At 37.8% G+C, this 27,722-nt stretch overlaps 1 protein-coding gene across 13 annotated transcripts in view; it reads right to left on the bottom strand.

The window, feature by feature from the left end:
* Window positions 1–2,268: 2,268 nt before the first annotated feature.
* NRXN1 (neurexin 1) overlaps window positions 2,269–27,722 on the bottom strand; it is a 672,843-nt gene continuing 647,389 nt past the window's right edge. For 8 of the 13 annotated variants that reach the window (XM_059840820.1, XM_059840822.1, XM_059840823.1 and 5 more), the window contains 2 exons: window positions 21,444–21,531; window positions 2,269–5,668 (listed from right to left, as the gene is read on the bottom strand). In XM_059840820.1, the coding sequence (XP_059696803.1) occupies window positions 5,361–5,668; window positions 21,444–21,531 (396 nt within the window). In that variant the 3' untranslated portion in view covers window positions 2,269–5,360. The remainder of the gene's footprint in view (window positions 5,669–21,443; window positions 21,532–27,722) is intronic. The other 5 variants (XM_059840821.1, XM_059840824.1, XM_059840826.1 and 2 more) reach the window with 1 other exon arrangement.

The following is a 27,722-nucleotide window of genomic DNA, read 5'->3' as shown; positions in this document are numbered from 1 at the left end:
ATGGGGAGCAGACGGGTAGATTCTGATCTCTCTGCTGAACAGAGAAGATCCAAGGGAATGGCCTGAAGCTGTGTCAGAGGAGGTTGAGGTTGGATATCAGGAAAAGGATTTTCACTCAGAGGGTGGCTGGGCACTGGAACAGGCTCCCCAGGGCAGTGGTCACAGCATCAAGCCTGACAAAATTTAAGAAGCATTTGGACAAAGGTCTCAGGCACTTGGTGTGACCCTTGGGGCGTCCATGCAGGACTGGGAGCTGGACTCAATGATCCTGATGGGTCCCTTCCAACTCAGCTTATTCTATGATTCCATGAAATTAAGATATTGGTGTAGCAGCAAGTGACTGAGAAAGAAAAAGCAGAGGGGGCAGACGTTCTCTGGCAGAAGTTAGAGATGGTGGTGAAGTCTGTCAAAGAATGTCAGTAGGAAGAAACCTCCAAAATAAGTGGGTAAAGGACTGGTTGAGTTCTGGCTCTGTGTCTGACAAAACTGAGCTCACCTGTATCTTTTCTGAAAATTCTAGTTCAAAGCTTAATCTGTGGGGGATGCTTCTGGCTTCATGAAGAGTAGTGACCAACCAAATCAGCTGCACTCCATCCAGATGAATCAGAGGCTGGCAGGCAAGCAGTTTTAATATTCCCAAACATTTATCAATTTATAAATTGAATTAAATGTAGTGTGGACTTCTCTTTCTCTCTACTCCCATGAGAGCCAGAAACATTTTAACACTGAAATACTTACAGACTTTAAAAAAGTGGGGGCTTTAAAATAAACTGAATAGCCTGCATTTCAAATAAAACTATACTGACAAAAGTGCCTAACCCAGCAAAATTGTTCTAAGCACCTCTGAACAGGCCTGTACTGAACTTAAAAGTGAATTTCTATAATCAAAATGAAAATCAGATCCAGAACCCCAATTTAAACTGTTTCAGTGAACTATAAAGAAGTCACATAGGAGCAATTAACAAGCACAGTTGCCATTTACAGCCTATGTGAGATTTATTTTCCTTATTCTGAGTGACATTTGGGGGTGTTGTTTAGTTTTTTCTCTTTTTTCATCATCTTGTAAAGGCTTTTTAGCTGCTTGACCACAGTGAAAATTGGTGATGGAGGCCACCACTTATAGTGGCCAAGTAATGATGAATGATGCAGGCAGTGAGAGGCCATTAGGACTTTGGTAAAAAGGAATAGTATACACAGTATAGATGTTAAAAAAAAAAAAAATGAAAGCAATAGCTACATTGTAGAATTTAAAATAATTAAATGTGAGTTGGTTTTGGATTTGGTTGGGAGTTTTCTTTGCAGTAGTAGTAGTAATAGTAGTAGTAGTAGAACAAAAATCACTATTGTTATAATTCCTTCAAAATGTGTGTAGAGCATTTTCCTAAATGGAATATTCAGTAGTTATTTAAGTACACTCACAAGACCTAATCTCAGCATAAAGCAGTTTAGAACTTTCAATGTGTTTTACACCAATGGAAGATAGGGACTGTTTTTCTCCAGATATTCCTGAGCTTAAATTATCTAAAATACTTCAGTCTATACGTAATTAAGCAGATGAATAAATCTCACTGAAGTTTAAAAGCTGCTGATGTGATTTAAGATGTTACAAAATTAAATTATGTTTGGAGCTTAGATCCAAAAGCTTAACTCCATCCCCATTCAGCAGTACATTTAGGCAAGTTTAGACACTTGCTTAAATCAATAGGATTAGATGTTTGCTTGAAGTTGCCCATGAATTTAAATGCCATGCTAAGTAGGAAAGCACTTATGTAATGGATTAGCTCCGGTTGAAATTTTGTAATTATTATCCAGAAATGTTTTTAAGGACCTGAAATACATTCATTTTCCCATTAATTTTTAAATCATCTTCTAGACAAGAGAAAATGTTTTCACTTTTAACAAATGTTTTAACTTTCCATCACATTACCTTACCCTCCTCTACCTTATTTTCACTACAGAAATCAAAAATGGCAAAAAGGGGAGTTCTTTTTTTCAGATGGGGAAGAGAACATCAACTTTTAATTTTTTGGTTTAAAAAATACTAGAAAATTTCAAATTAAGCAAGTCTGTGCAAAACCAATTCATTGATGTCATTAAAGCTTTTCTAATTGGGCCAGATAAACACAAGAATTGAAGTGTATAAAGAGCTCTGAGTACTTTTTCCTGACATGAATGTCTGTAACTTCATACCAATTTACCAATTTTTTTCACAGCCTCAGGATGAACAGGTACTCATAATCTAAGAGCAAGACAAGAAACAAGCCAGCATTTGTATTAAGAAACATTTTTATTAACAAAACAGTAAATTCCACTTGCTTAGCATTTCCAATAATGAATAAATTGGCCTTGCAACAAATAAAAAAATTGTAAATATCTATCACAGAAAGCACTATAAGGTTAGGGGCATTGGGCCTCTCTTTGATGTCTTAGGGTTGAAAGTTTCACACGTTATTTAGTGTTTTGTTAAAAAAGGCAACACAATACAGTCATAGAAATGAAGCCATCTCAGTCAAACAAATTAGGTTATTATAGAGAAAGGATCCAATTTTATGTTAGGTAGTTGGTTTATGTCTGTTTGTTGTTGCTGCTGCTTTTAAATGAAAAAAAATTTAAATCCACTTGCTGGCATTTCTGATACATCCATAATTTTTTTGTTTGTTAAATTATGAAATTAAAGAGGAAAAAGGAGAACCTTCAGAAACAGTGTTAAAATTGTGTTTTCTTATTTTAATAGTAGGAGATCTTTTTTTTTTTTCCTTGCTGTACGGATTTAGTTAAAGATTGATCTACCAAACTGCCTGGAAGTTGGCCTGACAAGGCTATTTCATTAATGCAATCAATACCAAGCAGAAAAGACCATTTAATCTCACCCCAAATCATATTCTGTCATGTCCAGTCTCCTGTCAACAGATTATTCTTGTTCTTCTAGTACCTTCAAGCACTGAAATCTGAACACCACCTGGCTTTCAACTTCTTTCCCCTCTCCAGCTGAAGTCTCTTGCTTCCAGCAATGACCTCCAGTCACCCTTGCCCCTGCCATTCCCTGAGTACAGCTGTCTTGTAAAGGTGGGAGAAATGATGAGTGCCACAGGTGAACAACAATCTAAGAAATGAACATCAGATGGATTTTGTGGTTTTTTTGATTTTTTTTCCTTCATTTTTGCGTAAATGCTAATGAAAATAAAAAGTCGTTTCACAAATGCAACGTCACGCCTTGATGTGGTTGGCAAACTTCGAGAGAGGTGTTTCCATGTCAGCTACATGTATTTTTAAAGTGCTCTGACTCCCAGATAGATAGCTGTACCAGTTCCCAACTTTATTTCATCAGCTACAGTGAGTAACACACAACAAAATGTTTTGTTTCTGCTGTTTAAAGCTAATTTTAAATTTCTCCTTCTTGTCTGTAAAGTGTGAATGTCTGTATCCCTCCCAGGAGGCCTTCTCATGATTTGGTTGATTTCTATTGAACTACCTTCTTTCTGTCTAATGCATTCCCTTTGAACTTCAGTGTAAATAAAATGTTATGCTATGATTTATTGCTGTGAAACTAATGAAATATTACTAGAAAAAAATTTCCAAACTTAATGTGTAAATTACAGCATTACATTTCATGTGTTTAACTAAAATGCATTAATGTTTTATATATGCAAGATAAGCTGTGTCACTTTAAAACATAATGAACTTATATCTGTCTGGTTATGATGTCTTGCAATACTACACAATCAACTTAGCTAAAAATACTTTTTCATATGTCAAAATGCCCACCATTGAAAAATACTATCGTGCACCTCAAGAGTATTTCCTTTTTGGAGAAAGGGATAAATTCTGCAATAGAATCAGCCTGGATAATTACAATGGGTATTTTTAGATCTTTTACCACCCAGTGCTGTAGTAGCTGTTCTTCATATGAATGCCAGATAAACACTATATGATACTTCCTAAGATTCTCAAGAAACTCATCATTCTCATAATTTCTAAGAACAAGGTTTCTGTAAGGCAAACCATGCTCTCCAATAGTGAAGCTTTGACTGGAAGCCAAAGGCCAGTTTAAGTCACTAAATATTTAGCTAATTAATGAATGTATATTTCTAGGAAAATTGGCCATTCTGATCAAATTCATTGATGCATATCAGGAGCAAGAGATGGGGATAGGAGGGAGAAGACAAATTACAGTAGAGATATATTTTTGCTTTCTAGTCCACTTCTTTCATACAAACTACTGAAACTTAATTGCAACATAATAGAGCTGTACAGGTAAGAAAAAAATTAGCTGACTCTTATATACATTCATACACATCCCCCTTTGTATAACCACTACACTGTAAATTAAAAATAAAAAAATAAAAAAAAAAAAAGGGGAAAAATCTGGGACAATTTATAATGGCTGCAAAAAAAATTGAAGAATGTCTGTTGCTCCAGATGTCATAAAACTCTCTATACCTAGCAACACTTATAACATTGAGTTTACCAAAAATGGCTGAAGAGCAGATATAGTTTGCATTTTCTATACAACAGGCTATAAAACATCACTTATCACAGTCCAGAAAGCACATATAGATGTGTTTTTATATAAACATATGTAATAACATATTAAGCGTGCATGAAAATTTCCCAATGATTGCATCTATGCCCTCTTGTTTTTTCTTTTTTTTTCTTTTTTTTTTTAATATTTTTGTGGAAATGTGCCTTATATTCCAGATTTTTGTTTTTGTTTTTGAAAATAAGGCCTCCATACTATTTTCCTCACAACCAGAAAGGGGCTTTTTGAAAGTATTTCTACATAAGTCTTCAGAAAAGCCAGCACTTTGTTTCAAAATGCAAGTTTCCAATCACTGCTTCACTGCACCAGATGGCAAACTCTTTATGTTTGCTTGTTGAGTCACCACATTTAATGACAGTCTTCTCTGACAATAAGACTAACTTACTTCTCAAGAAAGCGCTAGCACTTTGGCTAAATCCAGAATCATAGGTAGCTTCTTTTTTCTTTTTTTTTTTCCTGTTTTGTTTTTTTTAAATTTGATTATTTTTTCATATTGTGCCTCGATGTTGTAGTAATACTCCTTGCTTTATGAGTGCGTGGTGTCATCATTGTCTTTCAGAAACGTTCCAGCAACATAAAGACAGGCAGAGTAAATGAAAACACTGTGGATGTTAGGGAATTTATCAGCTCCTGTTTCTGAAAAACAAGAGCATGAAATGCTCGTTTTTAAAAACAGTCTTTCCTTTCTGATTGCATTCCCTGTCTTTTCTGTTTGTTTGTTTTTGAATGTGCTTCATAAAAAGTAAAGTAAATAAGTTTGTATTATGTCTCAGATAAAATGAAGACTATTTCTATACAAGCGTTCTTTTAGATGTTGAGATCAGACATAGTACTCCTTATCCTTATTTTTCTTGTTTTTGTTGGAACTTTTAGCGCTGTTGGGCTGTTTCTCCTTGATCACAGCCCCGTTGGATTGTGCTGAGTTACTGATGTAGTTTCGACTCTCATCCACGTGGTAGGAGCCTTCGTCTCGATTCCTGTACTTGTACATGGCATACAGGAGGATGAGGATGCACAGCGCCGCCGCCGCCACGATCCCAACCACCATGCCCGTCGTGCTGCTGGATTCACGGATCACCTCGGACGAGCCGGGGTACTCCCGTCCTCCTCCTGCCCTGGTGGGGTTTGCTGTGGGTAGATAAGGAAAGAAAGGAGAGGTTATTCTTGAGTTTCCACATGGAGGAGTCAGTCATGCCTGCTGCTACGGTCATGAGTCCTTCTAGCTGCACCCACCAGGCCAGGACAGCCTAGAGATACACTGGTGCCTCAGGTTTTAGCTTTTCTATTTTTCAGATTCTGTTCTGCTTTGGTGTGTAAGTCTCGGATTAGTATTAGGGGATGGTAAGCTCTCATCACAGAGTAGGGAGACAAAAGCATTCCTTCTCTAGCTGGGGAGCCAAGGACAGACCATCCAGATCTCAGGCCCAAGAGCATAAACAACGGTGGACTGAAGAGAGAGGACAAGAAGGATGGGACTTCATGGGCTAAAGCTGTAATTGGACAATTAGCTCCAATATGCAAATGGGCCAGAACTTTTATAAGTTCTGAGAGAGAACTTATAAAACTCTGAGACCCTGTGGCTGGTGGTCTATATTTTTTTTTGGCCATTTTGGGTTGTGCTGCCCAAGGTGGATCTATTGAAGCCTCCTAATAAATCCCTACTTTATTCTTTAGCTCCGTCTAGTCTCTGTTCTAGGTCAGCTTTCACAAGGCATCAGTACCCCCCCTCTACTCATCCAAAACCAGTTAGGGTTGCAGCACATCCCTTTTTCAGGCTTAAAGGAAAAGAACAGCAAAGAACATCTCGTTCTAGCCTTCAAAGGTGTAATTTGTCCTAGTGTGTTGTTAGGCAAATAATGCCTAAATAATCTGAAATAAAAGACGTGCCACAATTTAAATGCAGGGACATGAACATCTCAGAGGAAAGGATTTCCCTCTCCCTTTCTCTCTCCCTCTCTTTCTGTAAGGAATAAAAAGCGACATCATACTATTTATTGAGAAGGCAGTGACGACAAGACAGAATGGAGGGGAAAGAAAAGAAGAAAATGGCTGATAGCAGCCAATAAATTCACTACAGATAAGGTATCCTCAGCTCTCCAGTACTCTTCCCTTTCCTCAGCTTCTCCTTTCCTTCTAATATTTTCTTTTCTTTTTTAAAATTAATTCTATTTATTCTTACTGCTTTTAGAGAGCTATCCAACCCTTTCTCCTATTTTCTACTTCAGAGTCCTCCTTGGATATGGCTACACTTTAGAGCACTTTTTCACTCACTTCTACCATTCATTTTTTTCATCATTGATGCCATTATCAGATGTTCCTTCAAGGATTGCTTTATGCCCCAAGAAAACCTCTCAAATTGCACAGAGTAAGGACTCAGCCTCCTAAGAACCCACCTCTGAGGCCAGACTCTGGTCTTTTCAGCTGTGATATGAATAGATCTGACCTATGTCTTCACACTGGAAAATCTTCTTGATAGGAACTATTGTGTTGTCTGGCGTATTTTGTCCCCTTGCACAGCCATGAGGAATGAAACCCTAATTCCAGGAGGAATTTTTAGTTTAAATGCTCTCAGCACACACAGTGCTTTTGTGTTTTCCATGATCTCCTTTCTTTGTTGAATTTTGCAGCAGGAGGGGAGGCAGATCTTTAGATAGAATCACTTAAAGTGGTGATAGCTGAGATGGATCCTCTCTACCCTAACAAGACAGAAATGAAGTTATCTGGGTTAATGCAGTATTCCTCTGATTATACCAGCATTTCCAAACTTCTGGGAGGCTGTGTGTCCTCAGCACTGCCAGCCTTGGCTGAGCTCAGGAGAGCCAAGCTGGCTTGGAGAAACTGCATTTATGCATCATTATGCATGGCTAAAAATTCAATCAGTAAAATATAGATGCTAACTAAAAGTAGTAAATGTTAGCTTTACCATATATCCATGATCTTAACTTTACCAGAGTGTGCCTACAGGTAGCATTGTACTGAGGTGTGTTAGAAAAGTGTCTTGCTCAAAGTCCACAAAAGCACACTATGCTCCAGAGTCACTTTTTAAAGCACTGTAAAGACATAACAGGAAGATGATGATTTTAAGGATGCCACATTAAATGTAAACGCCAGTCAAAATATCAATACCAGTCAGAAAATTGCAACAAGTTTGGACTACCAGAATTGAAAGCAGCCACCAGCTACAGACATCTACAATTGGCCTATGAATAACAAAATGTAGCAAAAAAGCCACAATTCCCCAAAAGAATAAGTTCCTTCTCCACTCTGTTATTATTCATCATTTATTTATTGGTGAACTGTGTTCTTACTGCTGAAACACTTCCTCCTGGCAGTTATTTCAAACAGGTTTAAAGAAGCTGACTTTTTTTCAGCTGAAAGAACAGAGACATAACTATAAAATTAAAAAAAAAAAATCAAATAGTATTTTAATTTTTTGTATTCTTCTGAAAGTTCTCCCTTGTTATGAGTTGGTGCAGTTGGTACTTTCTATGGCAACACAAGATATCTTGAAGGTTTTAAGATGGTTTTGTCATTTCAGGGCAGTTGCCACCCTTCTAAGAAAGGTGTCCTGTTCCAAAGTAGTCAGTGACTGGTTTAGATCCTGTTTGTTCATTGTAGCTATTGTAGAAAATGGAAATTCTTTTACACCTAGAGTGTCATTTACTGTTTTACAAGAGACAATACATTGTGTGCAGAACAAAGACTGAGTATTTCCATAGTGAGTGAAAATGAGAGAGTCTTATCTTACTGTATGTGATTTCAGGAAATTAATTTCTGTCTGAGAAATAATAGAAGCCACTGAATACACTGTCAATACCTGATGGATTAACAGCTGCTCTTTCTCTTGAAGATATATACATTTGGGCCAAATGCTGTCATCTAACTTTGCAATTAATGTCTACTAAGTGACAGCTAACAGCTTGCTCAGAGGAAAACATTCTAATATTGCAACCTAAAAGAAACATCTAGGTATATTTTTCAATGTTACCTAAATTCCTGCCTCTCACCTGATGGCTTCCTTTTATTTTAAGAATGTTTTCACAATTGTCTCATTTAACCCATCTGTCTGAGAAATATTCAACCACTACACTGATGTTATTTAAACTTATAACATTTCAAAGCATCTATTGTTGCATTTGTTTGGACTACTGGAAAAGGAGCAATTCAGCAAGAAAAAGGACCTGTTATTTTTGTTCCATTTACATTAAAATATGATTTTAACCTATCAGGGCCTCTCCAGACAAATAAAAGAGGAGGAAATAGAAAAGTTTTACAAAGTACATAGGTTTGTCTGTGAGGACTTTAGATAGAAACAGCTAATGGAGTACACACCAAAAAAGAGTCCTGTTCTGAGAGAGGGAGGAAAGGGTCACTGGAAAAAAACCAACCTTAATTTCTTCTGAAATCTATATAAATAAATAATTCCACATTCATAACATGGCTGAAACAGCTGCCTTCTATTTAAGCAGTGCCTTTGTTTGACTAAGACTGGAGTCAATTCCAAGGGGAATTCACCTATATTTTTCTCCCCTGCAAGACAGGAACGATTGCAAGGGATAGCAGATAATGTCAGTGGAGAGCAAATGAAGAGTATAAATTTGCAGAAATCATGCTCTTTGCTTTGCAGCTCTTTGGCAAACACTGGGTGCAGTTTTTTTTCCAGCATCTTGGTAGCTGGACCAGGCAGAGCCATTGGCTCCTGGCACGTCAGCAGAGGTGTGTCTGCAGGTAACCTTGTCTCTTACTCAGCTGCAGTCTCTCTTAGTGTCTGCAGCATGAAAAAGATATTAACACCATCCTAGACATCTTACTGTAAATGAGAACTGAAATACCTTTCTGGAGTATGTTAAGATTAAATGACATAAAATATTACTCTGATTTTAGGAGTAAAGGGTTGTCACAAAAATAAACCCAAAGCCCAAACCCTGAAACTATCTATTTATTAAAACAACAAATTGAGGTTGGTTTGATTAGGAACAATACAAAATCATAAAGGCAGTAAATATGCTCAAACCTTGCCATAACAGTGAGAGGAATTGATTGTCATCTTGTGGTGCAAGGGTCCCTTCTTAAAACACTTCTCTGATGCACAGCTCTTCCTCTTAGCAGCACACAACCAGCATTTTTGTACTGCCTCAAAGACCAGCTTAGAAGAAACTGAGTTCTAAAAGCCTCTTCTACCACTTATGGAAATCTTTGCATGAAATAATAGCAATTGAGCACAGTTTTACATTGCGTAATAATGGATTAGAAAGTTATTATTCTTGACTGTATTTCTAAGTGGTTTAAGATTTAGAGGGAAAGAAATCTAACTATTTTCAGTGCCCAGTTTTCATTAATACTGCGAAAAGAAAATTGGAATTGCAGGTTCCCATGGTGTTTGTGAATTGAAATTAGCAGACTGAAAAACAAAACAAAACAAAAAAAGAGACAAAAGGACGCCAAACCTGTTTTCTTTACATTTATGCCTTCCCACAAACTGTGAATAGGAAATTACTCACAAGACAGAAATGTTTAACTACTGCATTTGCAATGAGGCATGAAGGCAATTATTTACAGGACACATATTAATTTTCACTCTGTGTGCTATCATTGTAGACCTGTTTGTGGTCGATTTTCTGCAGCATTGTTGGATTCTGGTGAGCTGGTTTCTGAGCTCCCTGCAAATTCAGCACCTCTGTACAATGAACACCTCTGAAAAACAAATCCCAGCGCTTCCTCTGCAGAACTGGGGTAGGTGCAGCCCAGCTTCAACACCAGCAGGAAGGTCTGCTGTAGACTTGTGTTCCAAGGAAAATTTTTCAGGTATCTGTTCTGCTCTTTGGTGTGCAAACCCAGGATGTAATGCATTAAGATACCTCTAAAGTGACATCAACTACCTTAGCTTGTTATAAAAATAGTCTGGCAGTGGAACAGCATCCACAGCTAAAAAGATTGGTTTGCTAAGAAGCTAAACATTCTCTCTGCACTGAACAGAGTGCCTATTTCCAAGTGTAATGATTTGTCATATATCGACTTCGAATCATTTACAAATCCTACCAGCTCCTTAGGACTGCAGGTTTTGCAAGTAGCTTCTTTTTCCCCTGTGGCTGAGAGGTGAAAGGTTGTTTTCTCAACCTTTTAAAATGTCATCACAAGTCTAAAGGGAGATGGGATAGTTGGTTGTACAGTGCCAATTGATGGAGCATACCAAATCAGTGGGGTTTAGGAGTTACTCTGTTTTGCAGAGCTGAGGGGAATGTTTCACAGTTTTCTAAGAAGCTTTTGTGAAAATATTTTCCACAAAACTAAATTTAATTTTACCCAAATTTTAGAATGTAAACCAATATATCACTTAATGTTTTTAACAGCCTTCATCCCTTTTTATTAGTATATTTTAGCATTTCAGTTGCTTTGCTTCTCTTTTAGTATTCCTTCTCTCCAAACAATGACTCTATCTTCTCTTAACAGTTCAGGTGTCCTACCTCTCCCCACTTCTATATTTGTCATTCAGCTTTGTATCTCTCCTTATTTATTTTCTGCATGAAGTTATTTTCTGGTTTTGTCCATATTCTGAGAAATCTTTGGTAATTTGGTACTTTGTTTCAGAATCTTTGACTGACAAGCAGAGTCAGTAGTTTGTGTTTTAAATTGAAGTATCCCTAAGTGGGGAGGGGGGGAAGCTTTTGCAAATAAGATAACATAAGGAAGACAAACCAAAAATTTTACACTACTGACAGCATGTTTTCAAGCTAGAGCTAGCTGCTGCAACTGTGGGCCACCAGTTCAGACAGCTGAACTGGGATCATTTGCTCAGTGAGTTGCATGCTGCTCTTGCTCCCTGAAGACTCAGTGTTAAAGCAAGAAAAGAGCAGGGGCACTGGAAACATAAATTTTTGGTGGCAGCTAACAGTAAGATTGGCTGCATTGAACCAAAACTGTGACATTTGGGCTCCACTGACTTCAGGAAAAGTTTTGCTATGAGCTTTGCCAGATCAAGGTTTCATTGCTTGCTATTTTTAACATTGTCATCTCATTTTAAAAAAAGGCCAAAATTTCCAAACCTCCTTATCTAGGAACCAGTTTTGAGCAGAATACCAAAATGTAGTTGTAAAGCATGAGGAATCTGCTGGCTTGGCCTGCAGAGCGTGGAAGGATTCTTGCTCATGAAATGAGCTGGAGGTGTAGACACCCACATTCATCTCACAACTGTGGGTGATTCCCTGATTTTCCTCCTTCACTAAGGAGCTACTACATGAAGACATAAATGTCTATGCCACAAACATTATATATATATGGCTTGAATGCTGAAGCAGAAAGCACAGCACTCAATTTGTTCCAAACACTGTCATCAAGTCAGACCCATTACTGACAAAGCTGATAACATGCCTGGGAGAAGAAGGGGCCAGGCTTTCAAGACATCCAGAATATCCTTGCACACACACACTGGGAGTGCAGCTGCTATAAATACTGAACTACTCCTGCTACCCAAAGGCTCAGATTCAGCAGCTACACTTGCTCAGCCTGAATCCTATTACTGCCTAAACCATATATGCTTCTCTGGGAATGGGAAGAGAAAGACAAATGGAACTCAGGATGGCTATAAGTTACTTTTAATGTAATTAATGTTCTTTTTCTCCTGATAAAATTAATAAAATTAATAAGACTGCATTGTTTTTCTTGGCTTTTCTCAGCATAGTCTATAAAACAATTCTGGGGTCTCTGATGTTGGCACAAGGGAAAAAAATTTGAGATATCTATAAAGCTTTTTTTCATTTCAGAATATAATTCTTGTGTTCTCACTTCTTTCATCTTTCCCTTTTCTGAAACTTTTTAAAGTGTACATTCACAACATATGATGTATTCTAGATCTGAGGCTACTGGTGAAGCCAGTTCACATTCAAACCATCAAAGTCCCAGATCTAGACCATAGCCCTTAACCTCAGGAGAAGTGCTGGTTTTGAAACCTATACAGAATAGCATATCAACACAGCAGAAGAAGGTTTCATTCAGTTCTTTATATAGTCAGAAGGAGATAGCCTAAGGTTAGACTATTTCAGGTACATGCACCCTCATTATAGGTTACTTTTTGTCTTGACTTTTTCCTGCTTCCATTTATGAGTAACACCCTTGGAGAATACCTAGTTCTCAAACTTGTCAGCATTCTCCTACCACTTTGCAGGCTGTCAAATTCACAGCTCACACACCACCATACCCCAGTGCTTCTGGCACAGCTTTAAATTAGCTGTGAGCAAGGGGTTGAAAATCAGTAGCAGCATCCTTAGAACTAGGTGGGCAAGAGCTAATGGGTGCTCACACTCCACTGGCTGCCAGAAAACACCAGCGAGAAGTTTACAGTTTGTTCTCATTTCTCTTCTCTGGCAGAGGGGTCAGCAAACCAGTTAACTGCCAGCAGTATGGTAGGATGGTTACTGGTTTGAGAACTTGATGCTGGCAGGCACCAACTACTCTAGAACAAAATATTTATTGAATTTATCAGGTATTAGAAATTTCCTATAGAATTTGAAAGACCTGGTTTAACATCCTATAGCTCAAGTTTGGTTTGAGAAAGCCTTGGCATAGCAACTGAGCAATACAATGCTAATTCAGGTCAGTATTTTGGCTATAAACCTTCTCCTACCTCTGCAAATTATTGTCTTTTTTCTCTGTTCTTCATGAAAACAAGGATGAAAAATAGTACTGTGGAAAAGTGAGTTTCCTTCACAAAAAGAAGAAATTCAATGCATATGCATTACAAAACTACAGGAAACAGTTTCAGTATAGTGTCCATAGTCTGCAAGAAAATATAAGCACTAGATGTAGCAAATCAAACCAAAATGAAGCTCAAGGAAAACAATGAAATTTCATCAATCAGGGCACCAGTAACACACAGACTAATTTCAGACAAACTAGAACTCATTTATTTATTCAACACTCTATGTGCACTCTTGATCCTAACTTTAAACTTGATTTAAAGGACAATTTTTTATACACTTTAATTTATGATTTTTTAAGCAGATCAACATGAAAATTAATGGAACTTGTTCTAGATTCAATCATCTCTCTACTTCATCCTTGTGCATGTAAATCCTCTGTCTTTCCAAAATTCCTTGTTGAATTAGAAAAAAGAGTCTCAGTCAAGTCAATAATTACTTGCCTGTTTCTGAAAACCTCCATTCTGCAATTACTATCATACTTATTTTCTGCATTTTTCATCCAGAGTGTGAGGTTCACCTGTGGAAAATGTTTTTGAAAGTCCACATAATCTATATTTGGCCTTATTTAATTGTTTTCAGTAAATATAATGTGTTTTACAGGCTGGTTTTGAATTCAGTGACTCTGGTTCCAGATTAAAAAGATCTGCACTGTTTTTGAAAATGGTGGAAACTCCTCATAGTGGAGGCTGTCAAAGAACAGACATCTTTATTTCTGTGGCTAACAACAAAGAATAACAAAAGATTTAGAACTGTCTAGAACCTATTTTCATTTACTAATGATACATGCACAGCCACTGGAGCCTAATGTGCTTTATTACTGAAAATTCTGAATACCAGGCTTGAAAACCATGTCTGCTTTATTAAAGAGAGCATGGACATAGATCTAATTTAATTTTTTTTTTATTTCTGACAAAACAACTGCATTCACAGACAATTAATTTTTAAGGTCTATGCAATACCTTTTCTGTAAGACAGATTATTTTTTTCAAGAATATCAAAAAGAATAGGTCAAGCAACTGCTCATATACAAGCAACAGTTTTTCCTGCAAATTTTTCTAGGGGAAACCAGGAAAGTAAGTCCTCAATTAACTTGAATTAAAGGATGTGATGTTCATTGACATATCACTGAAATACCTGGGGAATTTCCTAGTACTGAAAAACCTAAGGAATTCCACTGAAGTCAGTGGATTTGTGAATGAGTGATGTGGAGGGCCTGGTTTGCTTCTCTACATACACATCTTAGCCTGGTATCACAGCAGCATCTTGTGCTGCAGCTTTGCCTGCAAATACCTTCAGAACTGACTCACTAGCTGTCTTTTACAACTCTAAAAGAAAGAAGAATAACAGACCCCTCTTTCTTTGGTCACTCCTTCAGGTGCATTGAGTAACATGCCCATGTTTATTGAATTATTGTTCATAAAGAGAACATTTCTTGAAACTACTCAAAATGTTGCCACTCGGTTTTGTCTGTTCTGTGGAGATGTCTAACTCCAAACCACTGAACAGGTAACAGCAGGACTAACAACTGCCACTCAGTAAATTTCTCTAGAGTTGCCTTTTTGTGTGTGTCTGAAGCAGGAAATCAAGATTTGTGCTTCCACACAAATAATAACGCCGGTGTTTGCACTGGGAATGTTCTCTAGCTGTGATTAAACCCCAGCAGCCATTCTTATTTAACTCTTCCATGTTTTATAGAAGTCAGAAGACTCAGCTTTTGCAAGGATATGCATGGGATATGGATGCACCCTCCAAGTTCACACCCAAGGAAAACCGTCCATCATTTATGGCCCAGCAGAGAGGCTCTTGTGTGAGTTAACAGAGAGCCTTGTGGGATTTACAGCAGTCTGATGGCAATATTTCTTACCACAGAGAACACTGAGCTGCTGGTATTGCACTTCCAGAAAACCACTGTGTGGAGGGAAAAAAGCCAGCTCCCCTGTATCCACCTATGTTCTTCCACTAGGAATGTATGAAAATCCCAAGGAGTGGCTGGAAACCTCCAGTTCTACTCACTATTCCCAAGTTTCAATGGCATGGCTGGCAAAGAGTAGAGGTCAGCTTTGGCACAATGGATCAATCATGATTTTGAGCCTCACTTCTTCAGATAATCGGGAAAAATAATTATTTTTTATCAAATTCAAATTAGAAATGCCATATTTGTAATTCACTACGACAGGCACTAGGACCTTGGCCTGTTGACAAAGAAGTAGTTTAGTTAACAATAAAACAATTTGGAAAAATGCAGCATTTACTTTCTGTTCCTCTGCAGAAGGCTTTACGATTTATTTTAAAACAATTAAGTAAGCTTTAAAAGTATTTTATCTTTAATTGAAGGAAGATTAATCTATATCTTAATCCCCTCAGTTCTTTTATGCATAGCCAAGGTAAGTGCTAACACTTGGAAAGTTTGTAAATAAAGCATATTTTCACCCTGTAGTAGCTTATACAGACATGACTATGTGTATCACATCTAAACACTTTGAAAGTCTAATTCAAGACAGCCCAGTGATCTTTCTGGCACTGGAAATGCATATAGAACTACAGGATAATTGGACTGAGGCACAAATATTCCCTTTATGTCTCAAGCCATAATGAACACAGTAACCCTATGAACTAACTGTAATTTTATTTTTCTTTGTTTCAGCTTCTTGAACAATGAATTCCATGTAGGGCATTAAACAGGGCACTTGCAGTGATGTATAAATTATAGGAGTCACTTCACCTCCTACTGCAATGCTATCTTGCTGCCAGATGCACCAGGAATACAGTGCAGTAATTCGTGACAGGAAAAGAAAGCAAAACTTCTAACAATGAGCATAAAACACTCACAAATCCATATTTCACAGCTCTGCCTGTTGGAAAAACAGGCGTCAATGGTGGGATCAAACCTAAACCATCACAAGGTGGCTGAGAATAGAGGGTTCTGGGCCATCTCATCTGTCCAACATGCTGTCACAGAGAAGAGGCCATGCATGTAGGAAGAAGTTTGCATGTAAAGTCCCACACTGTTCTGCTCACAGGACTAAGCCTTCCCCAAAGCAGTGACTGTTCTCTAGGAGTCATCTACGGCAGTGGCTTGTTCACTCTCTAGGCTAAACTGGTGCTTTGGAGATTTCTGGTTGTCACCAGTTGTGTTCTGCAAGGCAATTAGTCTGGCCAACATGTTGGAAAAACTAAAAATATGCTCAAAGATCAGCCCAGAAGCATCTATCCTATTAACCATTCTTTCTTAATAACATGGGAAAAAATTATTTAATTTATCCCTCTGAATTAAGAATTAGGGTTAAGAAAGCTAACCAGTGCTACCAGCTATTGTACCTGACTGAACTCTGTCCTGATTATTCTTTTTACCCACAGAATGGTAAAGGACAAGATCTGCCACCAATCAAACATTGCCCTGGGAAGTGGAAGCCAAAAACTGCCAAATCAAGAGAAGAAGGAGTATTTTCTTTGATTGCAACATGTGGAGTTCCACTGGTTGAAAGACACTTGTTTGATCCTGAAGAAAAAGCCCTCTTTCACTTTGAAGGTTACCTTCTGGTAAAATTCCCAAGACCGGGGAATATACTGACTTTAAGACCACAAAAATCTCTACTTATCCCACTTCAGCTGGGAATGTAAGAGAAGCTTTCAACCTAATTGTGAGCTTAAACCTCCTTTGAGTCACAAATTTGAGAAAGATTTAAAATTCATTTGCAGGAAAGGAACTGTTTGTGTGTTTGTCTGAAACTGTAAGACTTTTTTCCTGGTTGAGATTTCCCTGCCATTAAACTCAGTCATTTCACTCCATTTGACCCAGCTCAGACCTCTCTGCCTTTTGGAACATTTCAATAGCTACAGAAGTGCTTAGATAATAGCTAACAAATAAAGTACCAGCCCAGAGTAACTGGAACAAATAAGCTGTGTAGCACAAATGCTCACTGAAACTCAGCAGAAATCAGAGCTCTCTACAGAGCCCAGCAACAGCTGGAACAGCAGTCCTGATGTGAAGAATGGCAATTTGTCCACCTGCAGTTTTATAACTCCTCATGTAAAATCAGTAAATTGTCCCAGATTTTTTTTTTTTTTTTTTGATAGGTTACCACTAAAATTTTTTGTAACTTGTCTACAAAATGAAAAGGTTTTATTATTTCATCCATAACATGAAGTTAAGGACATATAAACTGTTTTTGTTATTATTGTTATTATAATCATCCTCAATCTTCATGTTGTTGCTTGTATTTAGGGGAAGGTGGAGAGGCTGTGAAAGCAATACTTGTTGCCTTACTACACGAAACATAATGCAAAAAAAATATGTTGACTAAGTTTTGCATGCTAATAAATTTGTTATGACTTCATCCAATTATGGCACATTTAGCAGTTTGTATACCACAATGAAATCTGCAATTATAATTTTTGTGACTTTATGTTCCAGACAAGATGATGGGATTGCTGCTCAGCAGCTCCTAATCGGGTTTACATTTTTATGTCCTATATGAAATTGGTGGCAAATTGCATCTTTCCATTTATTATTTAGCAGACAGGTGCACAGAAAGCAAAGCTGGTGGTGGCAGAGTGGGACTTGTTAGCCACTACAAACTGCAACATATTTGTACTAGGAAAAAAGCCCTATTTTATGCATAATCTCACTAATTAGTAAAATCTGGATAAGCAGTATTTTCTAGGAGATATAGGCGTACCATATTCAGACTGTTTGTTGAATAGGCTCTCATTTGGAGTTGAGAACACTGGTTAGAAATAGGCATATCATGGCCAGTCATCACAGAAATATTGAGTTATGGCTCTTTTTATAAAACTGCAGGGGCTTTGGCCTTCCCTTGATTGAATTCTTGGTGGAAAAGTGTTGACCACACAGCTCTGAGCGCATCATCTCTTGCCATGAGGTGGATTCCTTTGCTGAAGAATCCCAGACTACAGCCTCTGTAGTGAAAACACAAAAGTAAACCAGCCCTAATCATTGTATTTTCAGCCTCCTAGAATTACTTCCTAGGACAGATAAGTTTCACCACCATTAGTGAGGACATTGAGGAGTAGCTGTGGAGAAGCCAGTCTGGTTTGTGAAAAGGGTTAAGGGGGAAAAGCTGAGCTGAACCATGGGGGTATTTTAAATGGAGGGACATATCCTTCTGTATCTCCTATTCCAAGTGAAAAGAAAAACAGTCATCAGACTCTCACTGCCAACAGCACTGTGCTTTTCTCCTTGAATTCTAGCCTACTGTTAGGAGCAGCTCAAATCCACGTGGAGACTGCAGTATTATGGAGATTGAGCAATGCCTACCTGACTATCCATGGAAAAAGGTTATTCATAACACTGACTAAGACTAAAACAGAGAGACTGATATGCCAGAAGTTACAACTTCAGTAACCCCTTTGGTTCAGGTATTTTCAAGTATGATAAAATGACAAGGCTGATGAAGGCAAATTAACAGCTTTTAAAAGTTGAGAGTGGGAGGACGAATGACATTTTGATGAGAAGAATGACAGACAAAATGATCCAGACAATTGAGATTATGCAGAACATAATTTCTGTGCCAATCCACAGGGTTGTTTTTTTTTTTTAAAGCAGTAGCAGTTGGGATCTGACAAATGAAACAGTAAAACCATTCTCAAATAAACAAAAATGAGAAGTGTAGCTGTGTGATGAATACTAAGCTAAAACAGGAAAGCTGAACAACAGCATGTAAAGCTAATGGCAATTTTTTTCTGGAAGACTAACATTCACATCCCTTTCCTGAACCATAGTTTGGACAGAAACAATAAGCTGTCAGAAAGTTCCATTTCACCTCTCCCATTCTTGCACCCACCAGCTAAATGACTCTGCACAGCTCAGGACTACCAAACGCTGCAGCCCCAGAGCTCAAACTACCTCAGAGAAGAATTATTCTGAAATTTCATTGGCTTTCAGTGAGCTGTAAGCCTGAGAAAATATAAATACAGCTTTAATACCCAGGTGATTTGGAAAATTATTTAGTGCTATGTAAGCAATATATTGCTTTAAAATTACCTTATAAGATAAAATAAAATACCCCCCCCCCCCCCCAAATGTCAATTTATCTACTGAACAGCACTGCCTGAGTTAACTACAACAAGGAAAGAACTGGCATGAATGGGCTCAGAGCCATACGAGCTACTGACTCATACTGGACAGGATGGTCTTCCTAAACTCAAGAATCTGTAAATGAGAATGAAGGTGCAGGGAAAAAAATCCCTGAATAACTTGATCATAATGTCTAAGACTTCTGTGAGTGAAATATCTCCCTGAGAGGTACAAAACTGTGCTGTGTGAGTGCACCTGTTGCTACTCAGTTTTAAGAACAGTCATTCAATTTAATGGAATTTTGAAAATTACTCTGAAATCCTTTAATTGGAAAGCGAAAGAAAATAATCCTGAGGTATCGTCATCAAATCTGTAAATCGGTTCCTGGAAGAGCTCAAGTGCCATCCTGCAGGTCTGTCAGACACTGAGACAAGTCATATATGCCTTTACTTCAGTTTAGGTAAATAATTCTTGCATGTGGGTAACAAGCTCTGTGACTTAAAATAGGAAGCATGCATTTGCATATGAAGAAAAATTTCATTTGTCTTAGGGCTATGTAGACATTTCTCCCGCCCCAGATTTTGGCATCATACTAAGATGGCTCTTAGCTGCTATTTGCATTAATATATTAATCTCAAATTAGATTGGTTTCTACTCGAGCTAAATATGTTACTGCACAACAAATAGATCTCAATTCTTTTACTGTTAAGTGAAGCAGCAAGCCCCAAAGATTACCAAATTACCTCAGGCAACTAGCAGTGGGCGTGCTACCAAACAGCACAGAATTCGAGGGAATTCTGGGGAAAATTCTAAGGAAAACTGAGATATATCTATATGGGCTGTTCACTCAGGAAATATAAAACCTAAACCAAACCAACAAAGAAGCAGGAATAATTCATTGGACCATCTAAGATTATTTGAAAGGATAGGAAGTTTTCCAGCCCTTTCACTTCAATGATAAATATTGGGATTTTTAGAGATGGTGCATAGTATTTAACTAAACATAATTGAGTATAATTGAACCTCTGGAACAGATTTGCCACAAAAGTTGTGGATGTTCCATCTCCTGAAGTGTCCAAGGCCAAGCTGGATGGGGTTTTTGAGCAACCAAGTCTAGTGGAAGGTGTCCCTGCCCATGACAGGGGTTTGGGACTAGATATAGTTAAAGGCCTCTTCCAACCCAAATTTTCCCATTATTTCACAAGGAGAATTATGACCAAATCTCTGCTATCCAGCGGAGTAGGAAATACATGGCCAAAACATTACCAAGTTTTTGTTTCATGGCAAATACTAGAATATCAAAATATCTTGTTTCTGGTTACATCTAAAACATCCACTCTGAATAGACTTGGCTTGAAAAAAACCACATTAATTTGAAATTTGAGACTGTTTTATTCTATGTCTTCAGGTTTTATCTGTCTATACAAAATTTCATACCACTAACAGCAAGTAAAAATGAATTCACCTCTACCTTCCAATGCAGGAAGGCAGCCTGTAAGAAAAATGGAGAGGGACTTTTTACAGGAGCTGACAGGACATAGGGAAATGGATTCAAACTGAAAGACATGAGGATTAGATTAGGTACTGGGAAAAAATTCTTCCTTGTGAGGGTGGTGAGGCACTGGAATGGGTTTCCCAGAGAAGCTGTGGATGTCCCATCCCTGGAAGTGTTCAAGGCCAGGTTGGTATGGGGATCTGAACAACCTGGTCTAGTGAAGTGTGTCCTTGACCACATCAGGGAGATTAGATGATCTTTAAGGTCCCTCTCAACCCAGGCCACTCTACGGTTCCATGACATTACACAACATTTTCAGTATGATATTTTTATCTTATTGAGGGCAATGCTTAAGGCACAAAAAATAGCAACACCTTCCCGCTAAATGAAGCTGCACTTTCTTTATCACAACACAGTTGCAGGGGCCCTGGAATGCCCTTCCTAGTCCATCCTCAGGTCCTCAGCCAAGCCATAACTTTGCTCAGACCATGACATGTGCTCCCATCTGATGTCTTGGAGCTGACTCTTCCCCTCTGCTAACACCACTACGTGTAGAAAGGGCCCAATTCAACCTCTCCTTGCCATGCACAAAAGGACTGTCCTGCTAGCTGGGGCTCTGGGGGACTGGAGCATGCAAATATGAAAGAAAAGAAAGTAATAAAAAAGTTGACTAACCTAACCCACCTGAGCTCGGCTCACAGGGATCGATGTCCTCATCATCGCTAGGACATTCAGCCGAGGCCACCAGGATGTCATCTGTGGTCTGCAAAGAAAATAAGAGTCAGATAGATGTACTTGAGTTGGCTGAACATGTAAGTTTCTCACCAGCATGTCTTCTTGGTTTGTTTTTTGGAATTTATGCAAGGCCCAGAGCGTTTCAGACTTAAAGCGTAATGGTGCAGTGACACTCTCCAACTCTGTATTAATGAGACTTTGCTTTTCAATTTGCACTTGTCAGGATTTAGAATTGTGTTAGATATCCAGTGTGGGCGCTTACACATTTAGATTTTTTTTTTTTTTTTTTTTTTTTTTTGTAATAAGGACAGAAAGTAGAAGGACAGAATATGTATATTGAGGCTGCTGGTCTTCCCTTTTTATCTCCAGTATCTCTACTATGATATTACTAAGAGCATTAAAATACAAGTCAAAATAATGAACTGCCTGCAGTGCAGCTGTTAAAACTATTATAAATGTAGTGATGTTTTCTCCACTTTCTCCATTAACTGCACTTGCTTTCCCAGATGTAGAGTCAAAAAAAAAAAAAAAAAAGGAAAAGAAGCAAACATCTCTCTCACTGAGCTGAAAACTATTTAATGAAAAGAAAGTAAAGGAAAGAAAATAAAAATAAATGCATATATGCTAGAAATTATTATGGTATTTTCTTAAATAAGTGAAAAATCCTATTTTCTTAAATAAGCAAAGTATTATGTGAGTGCTATGATTATGTCCCAGGGTGAAAATGCATTTGGACAATTTTTTGTATAAAGAAATCATATAAATCAAGACAAAGGAGACAAACCAGGGGATGTATGGTAAAACATGCCATAAAAGTTCAAAAAAGAACTGGGGATTCCTATCTACTGCTTCTCACAGTGCAAGAACAAGGAGATATTCAATGAAACACTGAGGCAATCCATCAGTCAACATGAAAAAATGAATATCTTTTCAAGCCACCTCTGAGAACAGTCATTTAGAAATGTAATAAGAACGTACACAGTAATTCAGTGAAATAATAGGAGGGAAGTAAAAACTGTCATGCACCTGATCATTACTCAAGAAATTACTAAAGAGGTTAGGAAGATGCTTTTCCTATGGGCAAGGCATTTCATAACTGTCCATTTCAAACTTCTGTTCACCTCACCAAAGGAAATACATGGAGAGAATACAATACTACATCATATTCAAACAAGAGGCTCAGGATGTAGCAGACAAAAAGCCATTCTTGGATTCATGTATGATAAATATGCCAACAACCCATTTCAGAGAATGAAAAACTTTTTTACTTTATCTCTCCATGGGTATAGAGGAGGGACATAAAACGCATGAAAGTTTTCCTTCATCAGTTTAAATCTGAAGATGTAAAACTTTTATAGCTATGCAGCAGGGCCAAAGGCTAAGCAATGCTGTTTATCATTATTATTCTAACCAGAGTTTTAAAGCAAAGCATATTACAGTAATAGGCTTTACTTTGTCATGCTTCAAGAATATTAATGAATATAAGCTTTCAGCACTTCTCTGAAGTAGCAAAGTGATACAGGAATACATTCCTTAATATGTGAGGCATAACAAAGAAAAGCCCATAATAATAATCATAATATATTTTAGAGGTAAAAGACTGAGGCACAACGGAATGAAATAACTTGCTGAAGGTAATCAAAAAGGCTAGAGACAACAGCTATGTTTGGATGCCATAATCACAAAAATTATCTTGCCTTATAGCTGAGAAAATTTGTAGCTAGAGGAAACAACTGTAAACCTGAAATACTGCCAAAATTAGTTGGCAGATTTGCAAAATTCAAAAAAACACCCCCAAAAATCTTTCTAGTTGTCCTTCATTTCTATCATGTAGAAAACCAAAGTTGTTACAAAAGCCAGCTGCAAACACTCTCTTGAATTTCCAATGTCCATTTCTTTTCCCCAAATGACAACCACTTAAGCTTGAAAACCAGTAGCCTGGTCTCTTTGAGGAAAATGACCTTTTTTTTAAAAAAAAAAAAAGAAAAAATAACCAAGTAACCAACAAAGCCTGCCCATAAGAAAATATCTCTGTACTGTAAACCCCACAACCACTAGGTATAAAAACATAATAATAAGTACATAAAGTACCATGTATCTTCCAAAGAGTTTCAATTTGGTAAATGAAGCAGCAGCGTCAAATTTTTCCTTTTGCCCACAACACTGGACAAGACAATACTTTTATCACCTGTAGCCAGAATTCTGAATATTTATCAATGGATCACGGAGGAGCTCTACACAAATACCATTAAACAGAGATGATCACATGCATACCCAACAGTCACATCAAGATATGGTCTCAGGCCTACTGGTCTGACTGGAATTTTGATTAGGGGTGCTTTGGCCCAGGCACAGATGAGTCACCCTTGTAACTTAAATGACTTGAGAAGAAATGATCAGACAGATTCATGGGAGTATTGCAGTGTATCTGATTACTCCTGATATAGGACAGCATGGCAAGACTTTAGGTAACTCTACTTTGTACAATTTGTGGTATGTTCAAAATTCTGGTAATTCAAAATCACCAGAAAAATAATGCACTTTAAGTATTTTCATGTCTGAGAGATACTTTGCTCAGTTACTTATAAGAGAGTGTCAAAACTGTCTTCATAAAGTGCCTCTAATACCAATCTATAGAGAGGGTATTCATACTTCTACAAGAAGAAAGGGTTGTTCTTGCATGATAAAAATGACTGCATATTATGGGTACAGAAATTAATAATACCTTAAATAAATGTGAATATAGAATGTTGAGAAAGACCTCATTAATGTCTCAGCATATTACAGGAAGTAATGTATGTTTCAAAGTCAATACTTGGTATAAAACTCATTTTCTTGTAAGCAATAATCACGTATCAGTAGCTGAATAAGAAGCCAAGTGATAAGATGATGTGAAAAGTGTTTTTCTTCAGAAAAATATCTGAAGAAGAATTCAAGTTTTAGTACCAATTAAGGGATGTGTCACAACCTGCCCCTCTTCCCCCCTTTCCCCAACTCCAAAAAGCCCTTTGCAGCTACTCATACATATTTTCAGAGAAAAGGAGAAAGGAGCTGTGAAAGGCAGGTGACATAGCAGTGACCAAACTACAAATGAAAGCTATTGGTCTGCCCGACAGAATTCAAAATGGGATTCAGAATTAGCTAAAACACTAGAGCACAGAGAGAATACATAAATTAAACACTGTGGGCCAGTTGCTTTCTGGAGTTATTTCTCCAGAAGACCTCTGACTGATGTGAATTTACCTGAAGAGAGAGCAGAATTTAGACCTGAGGGTGTCAGACAGCCATGGGGTGCAGATCAATAATGCAAGATAGAGTAATGTGTTTCACTGACTTGACATTATCTTTTCCTCATGCTTTTTAATTTGGATGGGAAGATTTAAAACAAATCAGTTCTCCTAATGAATTGCTATTGTTGCTAGCACTATGGCTAATTTACAGGACACTGCTTCAAGCATTCTCATTAATCAAGGATTTAAAAGTCAGTGGAAAATCCCTTATTTACAGTGAGTGCCTAATAGGATAACATCCAACTGGTATCATCATCATACAAGATTGGATTAGAATGTGTCTTGGGTGAGTTGTTCAAATTCATTTAAGAGGTGATACTCCAGTAGTAGGAAATTTAAAAAAATTAAAATAGCAGGTGTACAGCATTAAAGGGCAGGCAGAAGTTTTTTTAATTGCTTCTTCTTTGGTTTGTGCATTTTCAGAGATTTTTCAGATTCAATTTGCAGCTATGACTGTACAATTTCAAATGCAGTCCACTGTGAAATGTGGAATCTCAAAAAGTTGGATATCTGTACACATATCAAAAAAGCTTACAATTAACATGGCAATGAAAAAATGAAGCCAAAAAATTCCATATTTAGTAAAAGTAGAAGTTATTGCAGAATTTTGGTTCTGACAACTATTCAGGGGTGTGGCCCCTGCAGGAATAGGTCTTGCTTACATCAGCTACGTCTGCTTGCAAAAAATAAAGAAATTGGGATTTGTCTCTCAGCCAAGAGACAGTTTAAAATACCACCAATCTGCCACCTTGCCTGAGGAAGGAAATGGTGACTATTTCAAGAAAGCTCCTGGCCAGATGAAAAAATGACGCTGTAGTCATGGCTTAAATGCAGTGACAATCTGTAGCTATGGATAAATATCAAGCTGCCTCAAAGGTTACTATCCCTGGTTCAAAACTAGGACCAGAAAATACGTCTGTGCCCTTCTAATAGTGCTCTCTGAATGCTATGTCATTAAAAGAAATAATTGCAAATGAATAAACAATACAGGAATGTAATTTTTTATTATTATTCATTTTTTTGGATGACTGAGATTAAATACACACCAACTTACTCAGTTTTTATGTATGAAGTCTACTATACCTGAGGGTATGAGAGAAATATGACCTAAAAATTAAATCAGCAATCTGAGCTGTGCATTCATTAACAATATAATGGATCCTGCATATTTTCTGCTGTAGTAGGGCACCAGCTCTCCTTTAAATCATAGCACCCTACAGCTACTCTGAATATAGTTTATTCCTTTCTTGTTCAATAATATACTTTTTCCAATGAGAACTGCAAGCAAATCCAAATTACACAATAGCTAAAAACTAGCAGCCCTAAATTATTATATGAATTATAACCAGCACAACCCCTCATGACTACTCTTTAAATTATTTCAGATGAGAACCTCAACTGCATAACTCAGAATTACTCTTATTTATTTGTACACCTCTGGTGCTGAATGATAGCAGAGACCAGTGCTGTTGTGCCTGGTGCTAAAGGCATCTGGAAGGCAAAGGTTCTGCTCTGGGGAGCTTAGAGATTGATTTTGGACAACAAATGAGTGGGAGAGGGAGCAGAGGATGAGAAGGGTCAGGTGAGGATGCTACTGAGAGGCGCTGGCAGTTACACACAGGCTCTGATCTAGCACATTTATTTCCCAAAATTATGCTCCCATAGAGCAGGAAGGAAGGTCAGAAAGAAAGCAGGCACAGGAAAGCCAGGCAGGAGCCTGTGACTGGCCAAGGAGATGCTGGGAACAGATGGTGCCTGGCGAGCACTGCAAAGCCTCTCCGAGGAAACTCCACGTGTTTGGAGACGACTGGTGAGCGTGGAGATGAGGACAGGCAAGGGGGCACAGAGACAGGCAGGCAGCACCCATGGGCAGGGTAAGATGAAGTATGGTTGTTTTGGGAGGGGAACTAACAAAGGAAGTGAAAAATTATTGGTGAGGTCATGGGGGCAAAGGAGACAAGGTGGCAAAAGGGTACAAGGGAGGTGAAATCAAGAGATATGATTATGTGAAGATTAATGGGTAAGAATCCAATGACTGTTAGCAAATGACTGTCTGAAAACATACTTTCAGATGTAGACAAGGAAATTAAACCTCTAATTCTCCCTTCCCCCTTTTCTGTAATGCTTAATTATCATCTCTGCTTGCTTCATTTTTCCTCCTGAAAACAAAGCTTATTCAAATAATTGCAATTTAGTTCAAACAGAATCAGCTACAAGTGATTTTTAAACATAAAGATCTGCTTCAATTTGGCAAAAGCCTATATAGCTACAGCTACGGTATAAAGAAAGGTTTTGGAAATCCAACAGATAAACACTACTGTCTTCTTCATTGGCTGTGGCAAACCTTCCTTGAAAAATATGGTTCGTGCAACACCTACATAAAGGAGCTCAGAGCAGTCCTTTTGTACTTTTGTAATGGACACATTAATTTCTGAGGCAGAGAGGCACTTTCCCAAAAACAAATCCATTGAATATATTCCTTTCCGCCCCTTGTCCCCCTTTAAAGGGAGGAATAAAGTAACCTAAATCAATGGGAGTGCTGGCAGAAGCCAACAGGGTATGAAACATCACAAAAGACTTCATGTGGAAAAACTCAGATTTCATTTTTCAGGTTGGGATTAACTGCACAATCTTCTAGCCAAGACTGCATAATTTGAATTTAATTCTCGGTGTATGAAGCAGAACTTCGTGACTGGTTATTGAGACAGTTGTGGAAAGAAACTCAAATGTGTCACATTAATCAGGTGTACTCCTCATCTGGTGTTAATAACCTGCCACTGCATGAGGCAGTTTGCTGGGGAAGAGGCAATAGTGATGTAACAGTAATATCAGCTCTAGATGATTTGCTGTTTAGACAACTGCCTCGAACGTTGTATTTAACCTGCCATAGGTCAAACAAGTACATGGGCATCAATTACTGCTCGTCCAC

Source organism: Haemorhous mexicanus, chromosome 3, assembly GCF_027477595.1.
Source record: "Haemorhous mexicanus isolate bHaeMex1 chromosome 3, bHaeMex1.pri, whole genome shotgun sequence".
Taxonomy (NCBI): domain Eukaryota; kingdom Metazoa; phylum Chordata; class Aves; order Passeriformes; family Fringillidae; genus Haemorhous; species Haemorhous mexicanus.
The sequence above is the reverse complement of the archived record's forward strand: the minus strand, read 5'-3'. Positions and strand labels throughout refer to the sequence as shown.